This window comes from Capricornis sumatraensis, chromosome 1 (genome assembly GCF_032405125.1).
Source record: "Capricornis sumatraensis isolate serow.1 chromosome 1, serow.2, whole genome shotgun sequence".
Lineage (NCBI taxonomy): Eukaryota > Metazoa > Chordata > Mammalia > Artiodactyla > Bovidae > Capricornis > Capricornis sumatraensis.
This window is the reverse complement of record NC_091069.1, coordinates 33,515,503-33,530,639: the sequence shown is the minus strand read 5'-3', so window position 1 is coordinate 33,530,639 and position 15,137 is coordinate 33,515,503. Positions and strand designations below refer to the sequence as shown.

At 45.7% G+C, this 15,137-nt stretch overlaps 1 protein-coding gene across 1 annotated transcript in view; it reads right to left on the bottom strand.

Moving 5' to 3' along the window:
- Positions 1 to 15,137, bottom strand: part of DRC1 (dynein regulatory complex subunit 1) — a 40,216-nt gene that overhangs the window by 20,290 nt on the left and 4,789 nt on the right. The window contains exons 3-7 of the mRNA XM_068983984.1: positions 8,317 to 8,429; positions 3,327 to 3,510; positions 2,214 to 2,351; positions 1,086 to 1,172; positions 366 to 488 (exon numbers count right to left, since the gene is read on the bottom strand). Coding sequence (XP_068840085.1) covers positions 366 to 488; positions 1,086 to 1,172; positions 2,214 to 2,351; positions 3,327 to 3,510; positions 8,317 to 8,429 — 645 coding nt within the window. The remainder of the gene's footprint in view (positions 1 to 365; positions 489 to 1,085; positions 1,173 to 2,213; positions 2,352 to 3,326; positions 3,511 to 8,316; positions 8,430 to 15,137) is intronic.

Genomic DNA, 15,137 nt, shown 5'->3' with positions numbered 1-15,137 from the left:
TTAAGTGCCTGGAGTATGGTAGGCACCCATCGCATGGTGGCCACCCTACCATTACCTGGCCTTAGAGACATTTTCCCTCCACCCGGCAAAAATGCGCAATTCTCTCAATGATCCCTCACATGCCATGGTTTCCAGACCCCTTCAGCATCTTGGCAGTTTTCCACTGGTTTTTTACAGAAAGAATTCCTCCACATGTTTCTTGTAAATAAGCTCCTTCAGATACGATCACTGAGAGCAGATAATGAGTAAGTACTGGTTGGGTGGACTAGCTCTAGAATATTGTGAGTGTTTGCCAAGGATGAGACATTCACAGGCGTTCCGTCTGCTGAGCCGCCCGGACACCCTGGCGGAGAAGCAAGTCACACCTGCACGTCCTGCTCCAGCTTGATCTTGATCGTGTTGTACTCTTCGCAGTCCCAGACCCTCTGCTTGTTGAGCTGTTTCTCATAGTCCTCCACTTTCTTGATGCGGTTCATCAGATATTCCAGCTAAAGGCACAGGGAGTCAAGGGGAAGGACAGGCCCCATCCCTGTTCTAACTCTGAAGGGAGTCTCTCTGCCCTCAAAACCCCTGTGCCCCAAGGCTTTGAACTCAAAGGCCATGGCTTGCATTGCTTAACAGGGTCCTGACTCTATAGACTCTAAGAGGAGTGCAGACCCTGCCGTCAGACATTTGTATTTCTAAGGAAAAAAAGAAAAACATCTAATGGATTTTGGTCATATTATTTCTTTGTTCTTTATATCTCTGAAATAAATTGATAATCTCACATCCTTTAGAATGTGTCTTAAAACAGTTTCTTGGGCCACAAATACCCATGGCTGGGGGAGATACCCAGGAAACAAAGGAGAGAGTGGCAGGACTAGTGAAACCACAGAGGGCTATACACATGGTACCAACTACCACCACCACAAGAGGGGGCTGTCCACAGACCCTACTGCTGACCTGGCAGTCGCAGTCAGGATGTGGGGTTACAGCAGTCTTCCCCAAGGTACAAAAAGCTAGCAAATTCAGCCTCAGCAGGAGTTACCCCAGACTCTACAAATCACCACTGACACCTCCGCCTCCCCCACCGGCCACTCTCTGACCTCTTTGGTGTTGTGAGCCTGTAAGGCCCGCTCCCATTTCTTCTTATTGCTGGTCAGCAGTTCCTGTCTCTCCACCTCAAATGCTTTCTGCGACCAGAAGGAAAAAGGGCTCTTGTGTCTGCTTTAATCAGGCAGGTCCCACAGCATGAAAGAGCGCTCAGACAGCAGCAGCAGCAGCATTGCATCTCCACCCACACAAAGTCGAACCCAAATGCAGATTTGTCAGGTTTCATGCACCCAAAGCACCATGGAAGGAGCTGCATGGGGAGTGTTACAAAGCCTACCGCTTCACAAGGATTGTGAGAGGAAGTGTGCCAGCCATCCTATGTCCAGTGGAGGACGGCCAGGGCCTAGAAGTCACAGGGCCAACCCTGGCATGTATCCACTGGAACTTGAGTGGCAGCATTGCAGTGGCTGGGGTTTCCATGAAGCAAAGGCAGCATGGAGCTCGCAGAACAGGGGGTGGGGGTGGGGGGTGGATGGGAATGCAGAGATAAGTCTGTGCTAATCCGAAGAGAGAGGCTCCCACCTCTTGGTTCTCTTCCATATTTGGAAAGGCCTGTCTGGATGTCAGTCCTTAACATTTCAGGCCAGTCCAGAGTACAGGCTCCTGGATTTGGTTTGGGAAGCCCCTTTCCCCTCCCCACATTCCTGACTGTCATAAATACGTCAGATAAGTGGCTCAAAAATGCCTGATGTTCTGGAACACTGATCTCCCTCCTCTACTCCTCTTATTTTACCCTGTTTTATCTTCTTTCCAAGTGCTTATCACCACCTGTCAAATTACATACATAGTAATCTATCTGTCTATTGGGTAGCTGCCTCTGCTAGAATACAGGTCCCATCCAGGACTTTGTCCCTGTTTGTTGCCCCAGCCCCTGGCACAGTGCTTGCCATTTAGTAGACACTTGCATATTTGTTGGAGGAGCGAACATATGAACAAGCAAATGAATGAAACCCTGGAGCAGAGACCTCAATGAGAGTGGTGAGACGGAGCAATTACAGCAATCTAGGGCCCTCCCTGGGTGGTTAGGACAAGCCAGCCTCCCCCCCAGGGGCCTCCTCTCAGGGCCTCCTGCCAGGGGCCTCCTCCCAGGACAGGGGGGCAGCTCTCTCACACACCATTACCTCAATATTTTGGAGCTCCTGGCGAAACGTTTTCATCACATTCTTCACCTGCTCTTCCATCCTCTCCAGGAGCAGGCAGATGTCATCTGACTGTTTCTTCAAATCCTTCACGTACTGGTCATCTTTCATTTTTAACTCCTAGAGAAGAGCATATCAAAGGTTCGTCACCAGCTGAGACAGAAGCCAGAGGCTGCCAGCCCCCCACCCCCAGACCACCCTCGGACCCCTCCCATCAGCTCATGCACTAGAAAATAAAGCTGCACAAAGGCAAGGTGCTGGATAGGCTTCTTCCTCGCCTATCCAGGGAGAAGCACGGGTGTTTGGAGCCCATGGGCTCAGCTCAGGGCAAAGCCTCAATGAGAAAACCAGGGCCAAACCCCAAGAGGATTACTTGCTGCAAATCTCCCTGCAGGCTCCCAGAAAACCCAGGTGGCTCCTGCCAAGCAACGAATGTCCATATTCCAACATGGGCACACATCTACTGCAGACTGTTCCATTCCTTAACTAAGCACAGAAAGCCTGAAACGGCATTTACTACAACAGGACATCTTTCTCTTAGGCAGCCAATGATTCTAAAACAACTGCAGAACTTTTTCTTCCGGTTAAAAGGGACTGAGGGACTTCCCTGGTGGTCCAATGGCCAAGAATTCACCTTACAAGGCAGGAGACACTGGTTCGATTCCACATGCTACCCAGCAACTAAGCTTGCACACCACAACTAAAGAGCCTGTGTGCCCTAACTGACACAGCCAAACAATAAATATGTACTTTTTAAAAACAATAATCTTTAAAAAAAAAAAGTGTATAGCTTGAAACAACAAGGTCCTACTGTAGAGCACAGGAACTATATTAAATATCCTGTGATAAACTGTAATGGAAAAGAGTATGAAAAAGAATGTATATCTATGTATAACTGAGTCACTTTGCTGTAGAGCCATAATTAACACAACATAGTAATTCAACCATACTTTGATTAAAAATATTTTTAAGTGTATTGCCCAAGCTGTACTACATTCTTGGTAATGAAGTAAGGCCTCTGCCTTTCTCCATTCAGGAAAAGCACGCATTCTCCCAGCTCCATTCCCTGTGGTGGACCCAGGGCCAGGCTCTTGCCTGCTGTAACTCGCTGATCAGCTTGTTCTTATCTTCGATCAGCCCCGCGCAGTGCACCTGCTGGGCATTGAGCATTTCCCACAGCTCCTGAGGGATTCTCCGCTGCTTGCCCTCCTCCCACTTGATGGTGATCTCATCAAATTTGTCCTGGCTGGTCTTGACCTCGTTCTCCAGCTTTTCAAGTCTGCAAATATATAAACAAACCAGTTCTGGAGGCTGCCTTTCAAGAGCACAGGCTGGTTCTCTAGGATCTGGAAAACAGGCCATGGTACCAAGCCCTGTCTGCCTCCAGGTAGAATCACTGCAAACCAAACCAGACTCTAAGAAAGCTTCTTTTAGTTTAAAGCTTGACTGACTGTAGATAACAGGCCAAATAAACAAAGTGACCCAGGACAAAAATGGATCAGCATTAAAGCTGTACAAACACTGTCAGGAGCCAGCACGGGAGATCCCACCCATGACAAGGTCATGCAGGACTCGAGGGACTCCCTGGGCCATCCCACCCATGACAAGGTCATGCGGAAGAAACCTGATAGCAAGGCTTCAGGATTTGAGGGACCCCCTGGGCCTGCTCGAGCATCTACCCCAAAACCAGAATCTGTCTGTCTTACTATTTTATGTCTTTCACCAACTCTTCTGACATTAACAGGGGGCTGTCCCCGACCACCTTTCTCTGGAAAGAGTTAAGACTCTAGCTAATAAGTCTCCTGGACAAGATAAGAGTGTTTCAATTCAAACCCCCTGTTAGCATTCTAGCTTACTTGGCAGGTTTATCCAGACTCTTGCAACATTGTTGAGCCAATGCTTGCTGCCAAGTTCTCACATCCCTTATCCATTGTGTTCCTGGGAGTGCATATAGTCAGGATGTAGAAAAACAAGCAGCAGCTTTAGCATTAACAACATTAGACTTTGAGTTAATAAGTTCTTTCTTTGCTGTAACCTGCTAAATCTTTGCTCCATAAAAATGTAACTCTGTACTTTAAGGGTGACGCAGGCTAAGAATTTAAGAAAAAACACTTTAAGAGAAAATTATTGTTCTGGCTGACCAACCTTTATCAAAAAGGGGTCATAAAATATCAACAGGCCTCTGGGCCAGAAGATAATGTACAAAAAATAAGACTCTTGCAGAAAAGAACCTGGTATCGATAAAAGTTAATACTGATGGAATGTTGAGTTGACTCTGCATTTTTCACTTTGCTCAATGTACAACTCAGGGTATAAAACCCTCTCTGAAAATAAAGTAACAAGCCTCGCTTGAAGAAGCTTGGTCACCCCATGTCTGTCTTTTTCCTTTCTTTCTTTTTCTCTCTTACTCTCTTTTTCAGGCTGATCCCTTGGAGCATAGAGGCTCTCTGTGTTCACTTATCTGCCTGGGTTTCTAAGACCTGAACGGGAAGACGTTCTGCATCTTCATTCCCTCGGGAGACCAGGAGGGCCCCTGTGGCCTCCATGAACAGAGCAAGCTCCTTGTCTCGGGGCTTTATTGGCTTTCTGTGTAAACCAAGGAATATCAGCCTCTTTCTCGCCTCTATTTTCTTATCTACAACATTCTTTCTTTATTTCTCTCTAAATCATTCACCGACGCTGTTTCTCCTTTGGGTTCGCCTGGATCCTGCGGGGGCTGAACCCCGGAAAAACACACACACAGTTCGAGAGTCAACTGGTCATATCCTCTGAGTAAGACGGTGACCCAGTAGTTAAGCACTTGATCACAAGTCCCATAGCTTGTGTTCAAATCCTGATTTTGCTACTGGCTCTCAACTTTAGGCAAATTGCTTAACCTCTGCAGGCTCCATTTTTCTTAGCTGTAGAATAGAGAGGGCAGAAGTATCTACCTTCTTGTGACTGTTGCCAGGATTAAATACGATGATTCCCAGGACAGTAGTCACTTAACAAATGGCACTCCTATTATTATCTTTTACTATTGACATGACTTCAACTGTCTGGCCATTCCCCTCCCAAATTATCAATAAATGACTAGTGGAACATACAAAAAGGAAAATACCACCATTAACAATGAAAAATAGGAGTGGTCTCCCAGAATTTCAAAAATGCCAAAGAAACCATGTAATGAGCACACCAAGGAAGGGACTGAGTAGAAGGAGGCATCAGGGCTGAGATGTGAGGCCCCTTATGAGAACAGGGGCCAGGACACATGCCTGTAACACTCTCCCAACTTTGGTAACTGCTTCTTCTGTGAGATTGTCTCCAAACAAGAATGCAAACTCCCTTAACGAAAAGAATTACAACCTAACTATCTCAGGATCCCCTCTCTCCTTCCCACCTTCCAAGCTAGGGCACAGAGAACATCTTATCATTCCATTAACTTTTTTTTTTTTTCCAAAACATGAGTAACAGCTGTTGGGTTACATTTCCAAAACCCACATTTATCTTGTAACCGCTATCCACGACCTTCCATTTCTCCTCAGGGGCTGCGAGAAGCCCGACTCCTCAAAGGGGCCCTCAGGGCCTTTCCACAGTCACCCTGCTGGAAACAAGCCAGTTCAGTCCCCCAGGCCATGACAGGCAGTGGGAAATTCAAGAATAAATTATATCAGGCTTCCCTGGTGGCTCAGGGAAGTGGTAAAGAATCTGCCTTTCAACACAGGGGACACAGGTTTGACCTCTGGTCTGAGAAGATCCCACATGATGTGGGACAACTAAGCCCGTGAGTTGCAACTACTGAAGCATGCGTGCCTAGAGCCCGCGCTCCACAACAAGAGAAACCACTGCAAGGAGAAGGCAGTGCACCGCAATGAAGAGCAGCCCCTGCTCACCACAACTAGACAGAGCCCTCTTGTAGCAACAAAGACCCAACACAACCAAAAATAAATAAATGAATAAACAAATCTGGAAAAAAAAAGAATAAATGATATCTTAGTGACAGTGGTAAAGTTGCTAATGGGGAGAACTACTCCAATACTTTGGCCACCTGATGCAAAGAACTGACTCATTGGAAAAGACCCTGATGCTGGGAAAGATTGAAGGCAGGAGGAGAAGGGGACAACAGAGGATGAGATGGTTGGATGGCATCACCAACTCAATGGAGATGAGTTTGGGTAAACTCCCGGAGTTGGTGATGGACAGGGAGGCCTGGCGTGCTGCAGTCCATGGGGCCGCAAAGAGTCAGACACGACTGAGTGACTGAACTGAACTGAACTGAACTTATGTAGAACCAATGAAAATATTGTTGCTAAAATCACACTGTGTATGTACCTACTGAAAGAAGCAAGATGGCCCTGTGGGCTGCTTTTGTAATTGGACTATAGGTAAGGAATTCACTGAAGAACAAGCCAAAGAAGAGTTTACTTGAGGACCTCTGATCCTGATGTTATCAGTCCTCTGTGTGCAAACCAAGTAAGCTGAATCTTGCTAAGCAGCTTACTCCTGTCTCCCTGTCAAGGAAGCTAAACCCTGGGAGGTGGGTGTGCCAACCACCCCCCTGCTGAAGCCTGGAGCTGAGGGTTGGCCACAGAAGAGTTTCCATCATCCCCCGACCCTCTATACTTCCAGTAGTGGACTCCTTAACATGCTGCTTAACACTCTTTAACATGCTGCTTAACATTCTTTAACATGCTGCTTAACACTCTTTAACATGCTGCTTAACATTCTTTAACATGCTGCTTAACATTCTTTAACATGCTGCTTAACATTCTTTAACATGCTGCTTAACATTCTTTAACATGCTGCTTAACATTCTTTAACATGCTGCTTAACATTCTTTAACATGCTGCTTAACATTCTTTAACATGCTGCTTAACATTCTTTAACATGCTGCTTAACATTCTTTAACATGCTGCTACATTTGTACACAGCCTTCATGGGTCTGGTTTTTATGATTAAATGTCCTACTCTTTGTGGCCCCATGGACTGTAGTCTACCAGGCTCCTCTGTCCATGGGATTTTCCAGGCAAGAATACTGGAGTGGGTTGCCATTTCCTTCTCCAGGGAATCTTCCCGACCCAGGGATTGAACCCAGGTCTCCTGCATTGCAGGCAGATGCTTTACCCTCTAAGCCACCAGGGAAGTCCTAATTTAAACCCAGAACAGCTTAATCTACCTTCTCAACCACATCCTTTTCTTCCACCACCCCTATACATCCCTCACTTTCATGCCATTCCCAAGCATCATACAATCTCATGCCTCTGTACAAGTTGTTCCTAATATGCTCACTCCTTGGTTCCGCCAACTCCTATTCATCCCTTATGGCCCACCTCAAATATCACGTTGCCTGGAAAGTTTTCTCTAATCTCTCCAGGGGAAATTAAAGGTCACCTCATACATGTTTCCATAACTCTTATACATAACTTTGTCATGAAATGTACTGTGTGCGCTTAGTCGTGTCTGATTCTTTGTGACCCCAAAGATTATAGCCTGCTTGGCTCCTCCGCCCATGGGATTCTCCAGGCAAGAATACTGGAGTGGAGTGTCAGATCCTACTCCAGGGGATCTTCCTGACCCAGGGATCAAACCCATGTCTCTCATGTCTCCTGTATTGGGAGGTGGATTCTTTACCACTGCACCACATGGGAAGCCCATACATACCTTCGTAACGTGTGCTAGTCACTCAGTCATGTCCGACTCTTTGTGATCTCATGAACTGTAGCCCACCAGGCTCCTCTGTCCATGGAATTCTCCAGGCAAGAATACTGGAGTAGGTAACCACTCCCTTTATTTTAACACAAATCATGGTGGGGTGGAGGTTGCACATCCATCTCAACCAGACTATGAACATCAAGAGCAGAGGCCATGTCCACTCCTCTTTGTATCCACCGGGCTTGGAACACATTAGAAAGGTAACACTTGAGGAAGGAAGAGGGAAGCAATGAGGGAGGGGGAGAGGGAGGGAGGAGCTGAGGGAAGGAGGACTCAAAAGGGGCAAGAAGCGGATCCTTCTAGACCAGGTTTGATTAAGAACGGGGAGAATTTGGGGAGCCAGAGAAGAGACACTTCACATCCCCCAGGCTGCAGAGCCCAGGAGGTTCCTCACCTCTGACGCTTGATCTCCTCTTCCTCAACTCGCCTGTGGATCTCTCTGATATCTGCAGCTACCTGGATATTTGTCACCAACTCAGTGCCACAGAGCAGCAGTTTAGCCAGTTTCTGAAACCAAATAAGAATTTAGAAACACTTGCACAACTGTCTGTAGCTGTGTGATCCACCAAGCAGGAATTAAAAGCTGCCTGATAACTTTCACTAAGCGCAGGCGGCTGCGGGCTGGCTCACTAAGCGCGGCCAAGAGGAGCTACCCCACGTACGAGGTCAGGGGCAGCGGCCTAGAGAGACAGGCTGAGACGGCGCAGGAACGGCCGAGAGGAGACACCCCATGTCCGAGGTCAGGGCGGTGGCCAGGAGGAGCTACCCCGCATCCGAGGCCAGTGGCGGCCGGGAGGAGACACCCCACGTCTGAGATCAGGGGCGGCCAGGAGAAGCCACCTCGCACCCGAGGCCAGGGGCAGTGACCTTGAGGAGCCACCCCGAGCCCGAGGCCAGGGGCGGCAGCTGAGAGGAGCCACCCACGCCCGAGGCCAGCTGGGAGGAGCAACCCGAGGAGCGGTGGCTGCGCAGGCACAGGAGGGCCTAGAGGAGCTATCCCACGTTGAAGGTCAGGAACGGCGGAGGTAAGGAGATACCCCTCAGTCCACGGTAAGGAGCAGTGGCTGCACTGTGCTGGAGAAGCAGTGAAGAGATACCCCACGCCAAGGTAAGAGAAACCCAAGTAAGATGGTAAGTGTTGCAAGAGGGCATCAGAGGGCAGACACACTGAAACCATACTCACAGAAAACTAGTCAATCTAATCACACTAGGACCACAGCCTTGTCTAACTCAATGAAACTAAGCCATGCCTGCGGGGCAACCCAAGAGGGGTGGGTCATGGTGGAGAGGCCTGACAGAATGTGGTCCACTGGAGAAGGGAAAGGCAAGCCACTTCAGTATTCTTGCCTTGAGAACCCCATGAACAGTAGGAAAAGGCAAAATGGTAGGATACCAAAAGAGGAACTCCCCAGGTCATTAGGTGCCCAATATGCTACTGGAGATCAGTGGAGAAATAATTCCAGAAAGAATGAAGGGATGGAGCCAAAGCAAAAACAATACCCAGTTGTGGATGTGACTGGTGATAGAAGCAAGATCCGATGCTGTAAAAGCAGTATTGCATAGGAACCTGGAATGTCAGGTCCATGAATCAAGGCAAATTGGAAGTGGTCAAACGAGATGGCAAGGGTGAATGTCGACATTCTAGGAATCAGTGAACTAAAATGGACTGGAATGGGTGAATTTAACTCAGATGACCATTACATCTACCACTGCGGGCAGGAATCCCTCAGAAGAAATGGAGTAGCCATCATGGTCAACAAGAGAGTCTGAAATGCAGTACTTGGATGCAATCTCCAAAACGACAGAATGATCTCTGTTCGTCTCCAAGGCAAACCATTCAATATCACAGTTATCCAAGTCTATGCCCCAACCAGTAACGCTGAAGAAACTGAAGTTGAACGGTTTTATGAAGACCTACAAGATCTTTAGAACTAACACCCAAAAAAGATGTCCTTTTCATTATAGGGGACTGGAATGCAAAAGTAGGAAGTCAAGAAACACCTGGAGTAACAGGCAAATTTGGCCTTGGAATGCGGAATGAAGCAAGGCAAAGACTAATAGAGTTTTGCCAAGAAAATGCACTGGTCATAGCAAACACCCTCTTCCAACAACACAAGAGAAGACTCTACACATGGACATCACCAGATGGTCAACACCGAAATCAGATTGATTATATTCTTTGCAGCCAAAGATGGAGAAGCTCTATACAGTCAACAAAAACAAGACTGGGAGCTGACTGTGGCTCAGATCATGAACTCCTTATTGCCAAATTCAGACTTAAATTGAAGAAAGTAGGGAAAACCGCTAGACCATTCAGGTATGACCTAAATAAAATCCCTTATGATTATACAGTGGAAGTGAGAAATAGATTTAAGGGCCTAGATCTGATAGATAGAGTGCCTGATGAACTATGGAATGAGGTTTGTGACATTGTACAGGATACAGGGATCAAGACCATCCCCATGGAAAAGAAATGCAAAAAGCAAAATAGCTGTCTGGGGAGGCCTTACAAATAGCTGTGAAAAGAAGAGAGGCAAAAAGCAAAGGAGAAAAGGAAAGATATAAGCATCGGAATGCAGAGTGCCAAAGAACAGCAAGAAGAGACAAGAAAGCCTTCTTCAGCAATCAATGCAAAGAAATAGAGGAAAACAACAGAATGGGAAAGACTAGAGATCTCTTCAAGAAAATTAGAGATACCAAGGTAACAGTTCATGCAAAGATGGGCTCGATAAAGGACAGAAATTGTCTGGACCTAACAGAAGCATAAGATATTAAGAAGAGGTGGCAAGAATACATGGAAGAACTACAAAAAAGATCTTCATGACCCAGATAATCATGATGATGTGATCACTAATCTAGAGCCAGACATCTTGGAATGTGAAGTCAAGTGGGCCTTAGAAAGCATCACTACAAACAAAGCTAGTGGAGGTGATGGAATTCCAGTTGAGCTGTTTCAAATCCTGAAAGATGATGCTGTAAAAGTGCTGCACTCAATATGCCAGCAAGTTTGGAAAACTCAGCAGTGGCCACAGGACTGGAAAAGGTCAGTTTTCATTCCTATTCCAAAGAAAGGCAATGCCAAAGAATGTTCAAACTACCACACAATTTCACTCATCTCACGAGCTAGTAAAGTAATGCTCAAAATTCTCAAGCCAGACTTCAGCAATACGTGAACCATGAACTTCCAGATGTTCAAGCTGGTTTTAGAAAAGGCAGAGGAACCAGAGATCAAATTGCCAACATCCGCTGGATCATGGAAAAAGCAAGAGAGTTCCAGAAAGACATCTATTTCTGCTTTATTGACTATGCCAAAGCCTTTGACTGTGTGGATCACAATAAACTGTGGAAAATTCTGAAACAGATGGGAATACCAGACCACCTAACCTGCCTCTTGAGAAATCTGTATGCAGGTCAGGAAGCAACAGTTAGAACTTGACATGGAACAAGAGACTGGTTGGTTCCAAATAGGAAAAGGAGTATGTCAAGGCTGTATATTGTCACCCTGCTTATTTAACTTCTATGCAGAGTACATCATGAGAAACGCTGGATTGGAAGAAGCACAAGCTGGAATCAAGGTTGCCGGGAGAAATATCAATAACCTCAGATATGCTGATGACACCACACTTATGACAGAAAGTGAAGAAGAGTTAAAAAGCCTCTTGATCAAAGTGAAAGAGGAGAGTGAAAAAGTTGGCTTAAAGCTCAACATTCAGAAAACGAAGATCATGGCATCCGGTCCCATCACTTCATGGGAAATAGATGGGGAAACAGTGGAAACAGTGTCAGACTTTATTTTTTTGGGCTCCAAAATCACTGCAGATGGTGACTGCAGCCATGAAATTAAAAGACGCTTACTCCTTGGAAGAAAATATGACCAACCTAGATAGTATATGCAAAAGCAGAGACATTGCTTTGCTGACTAAGGTCTGCCTAGTCAAGGCTATGGTTTTCCCTGTGGTCATGTATGGATGTGAGAGTTGCACTATGAAGAAGGCTGAGTGCTGAAGAATTGATGCGTTTTAACTGTGGTGTTGGAGAAGACTCTTGAGAGTTCCTTGGACTGGAAGGAGATCCAACCAGTCCATCCTCAAGGAGATCAGCCCTGGGTGTTCTTTGGAAGGAATGATGCTAAAGCTGAAACTCCAGTACTTTGGCCACCTCGTGTGAAGAGTTGACTCATTGGAAAAGACTCTGATGCTGGGAGGGATTGGGGGCAGGAGGAGAAGGGGACGACAGAGGATGAGATGGCTGGATGGCATCACGGACTCGATGGACGTGAGTCTGAGTGCACTCCGGGAGATGGTGATGGACGGGGAGGCCTGGCGTGCTGCGATTCATGGGGTCGCAAAGAGTCGGACATGACTGAGCGACTGAACTGAACTGAACTGAACTGATGACTTTTAAGAGTAGAAGCTACTTAGCAACTCGTTTCCAACAGGACACTCATGATGCGATGTTACAGCTTACGATCTACAAGCATTCTGCACTTCTGGATGTATTTTAATTTAGTCTCGCTAGAGAAGAGAGCAGCCCACCAGTACGAGGGCATGCACTCTGGGCACATCTTGGCACTTTCTCCAATAGGCCTCTGAGTGATTGACACTGCCAGGGTCCTTTCTAAGAATCTCAGCTGGGGAGGTGAGACGTATAATAATAATAGTTGTCCTGCAATGTCCACTTCCCTCCTTTCCTTTTAATAGCAGAATACCCATTTTAGCTGGGCATTTGACCTCTCCAAAAAGATACACCTCCCAATATCCCTTGCAGCTAGAGTGCACATGAGCAGCAGTGCGCGTGCCACTTCTGAATGGTGCCTTGAAGGGGAAGCTGTGCTCTCTCCTGCCCCCTTTTTCTCTATCTCCCAGGCTGGCATGTGATACTAAGTTTGTCATCGTCAGCAGACAAAGGTAACCTAAGGACGGGCGGAAGGAGCTGAGGTTCCCAACCTCGAGGAACCCCCATATCAGCCCTGGACTATGACCGCTCTGAGCTATTAAGTGAACCAGAGAAATAAGCTTATATCTTGTTTAAGCTAATGTTATGTGGGACCTTTGGCTAGAGGTGTTCTAACACAGGAGACTTCTGTAACTGACTGCACCACCCCTCCCTCAAAGGCTCGGGAGTTTTGCTATTGGCACACCATGTTTAAAGTCCTCTTTGTAAAGTTCACACTCAGCATCTTCACTCCTGACCTTTTGGTGATGTCTTGATTTCAAGATAATACATCCTCTCAACAAAAAGTTCAGGTATCCTCAGGTTATGTCTGAGTTTTTCCAAGTCTGTTCTGGAACTTAAAAATTTTCCAACTCTCAGATCATTTCTGAATGAGGAACCTGTAAATTTCTCTCCTCCAAGGAGTCATTGAAATGATCAGAGACTCTATTTCATCTCTCTCTTCTATGGAAATTTTGAAATGTGGCTTTAATGAATGCATAACTGAACTTTAACCCAGATCTCCAGGGTGCTGCAGACTTTTTTTAAACAGCTCCAGCCTTATCACTGATGCCAGATGGTTTTAAATGCATAAGGAAGTGTCGACTTTCCTGTAGTTTTGAGCAATTTTCTATTTTCTACTCAGATAATGTGAACATCAGAAATATCTGAATCAAGTATTTAAGACCCAAAGTAAAACTGAAAATGTTGCCATTACCAACAGATTAACAGACACACCCTAATATTTTTGAGACCTAGGGTAAGATTTTAAATGAAGGTCCACATATCACATATCTAAATATTTAAAAATTATAATTCAGTGTAATAAGCCATTAAACACATTCTGTCCTCCTACCTTGGCACCTTCATAATAGAAGTCCTGGTTTGAATTCATACTATGACTCGGAGCTCAACTCAGAACTTGGTGGCTAAGGGGGAGACAGTATCAGCCCCCAGCCTAGAGCCTAGCCCCTGGCCACCAGCCTGGAGCCCAGGCCATTCCCTTCATACTCCTAGCTCCACATCATGCACCCTGAAGGGCATCAGACGCTGGCATATGAATTTCTCAGACTACATGTGGGAGCTCTGTTAAACCCTTTGGCCATCCTTGAGCAGAACAAAACCTAGGAAGTGGCTGATGCAGGCCTTGAAAGTGGGCTCAGAACCATTTGGACAGGGAATTTGGAGTTCTGTGACAGACAGTGATCTAACGGGGGGGGGGGGCACTTGGGCTCTGAATAAACTTGAGGCAAGTCTACTTGAGGGGGCACATCTGGAGGAGGGCCAGAACAGGACACAGGACTCTCCTCATTACCACTTTTATTCAGTGGGCTAGAAGCATATCTAGTGCAACAAAGCAAGAAAAACAAGTTTTTGAGTATCAAAATTGAACAGGAAAAGAGAAAACTGTCAGTTTCAGATGATACGATTATATGTTTAAAAAAGAACCCACAGGTTAACTATGAAAACTAAGAAGTGAATTTGACCATGCTGCTGGCTATCAGGTCAATATGTCAAAACCAATTATACTTTTACATATCAACAATGAACAATTAAACCTCGACAAAAAGTGTAAAACATTGCTAAGTGATATTAAAGAATACTTATATGCAAAAGAAGGGATATTTTATACTCACGGGTTGCAAATCTATATTGGTAAGATATTAATTCTTTCCCAGATTGATCTGTACTTTCAACCTGATCTCAATTAAAATCCCAGCAGGTTTTCTGGTGGAAATTGAGAAAATAATTCTAAAATGTATATGGAAATACAAAGGGTCAAGAACAGCCAAGACAACTCTGAACAATCACAAAGCTGGAGGACTTACCCTAGGGCATCAAGGGCTGCCATTGGCTACAGTAGTTAAAACAGTGTGGAAGTGGCACAAAGATGGACAAATGACCAACAGAACAGAAAATCTAGAAACAAACACACATGTATGGTCACCTCGTTTGCAACAAAGGTACATTGCAATGCAGAGGGGAAAGAATGATCTTCTCTTTAAATGGTGCTGGGTTAATTAAAGATCTATTTAAAAAACAATGAACCTGGGGCCCTACTTTTACACCACACACACACAAAAAATGGATTCCAGACAGATTATAAACCAAATGTAAATAAACAGTTGAACAAAGAAGCGTCTAAAAACAAAGCATGGGAGAATATCTTTGTAAACTTGGAGTTGACCAAGATTAAACAGGAAACAAAAAGAACTACCATTTTTAAAAAAATTATTCATAAGGTACAGGGTCAAGGGCAGTGGCCTCTCCTGCCCAGGTCTT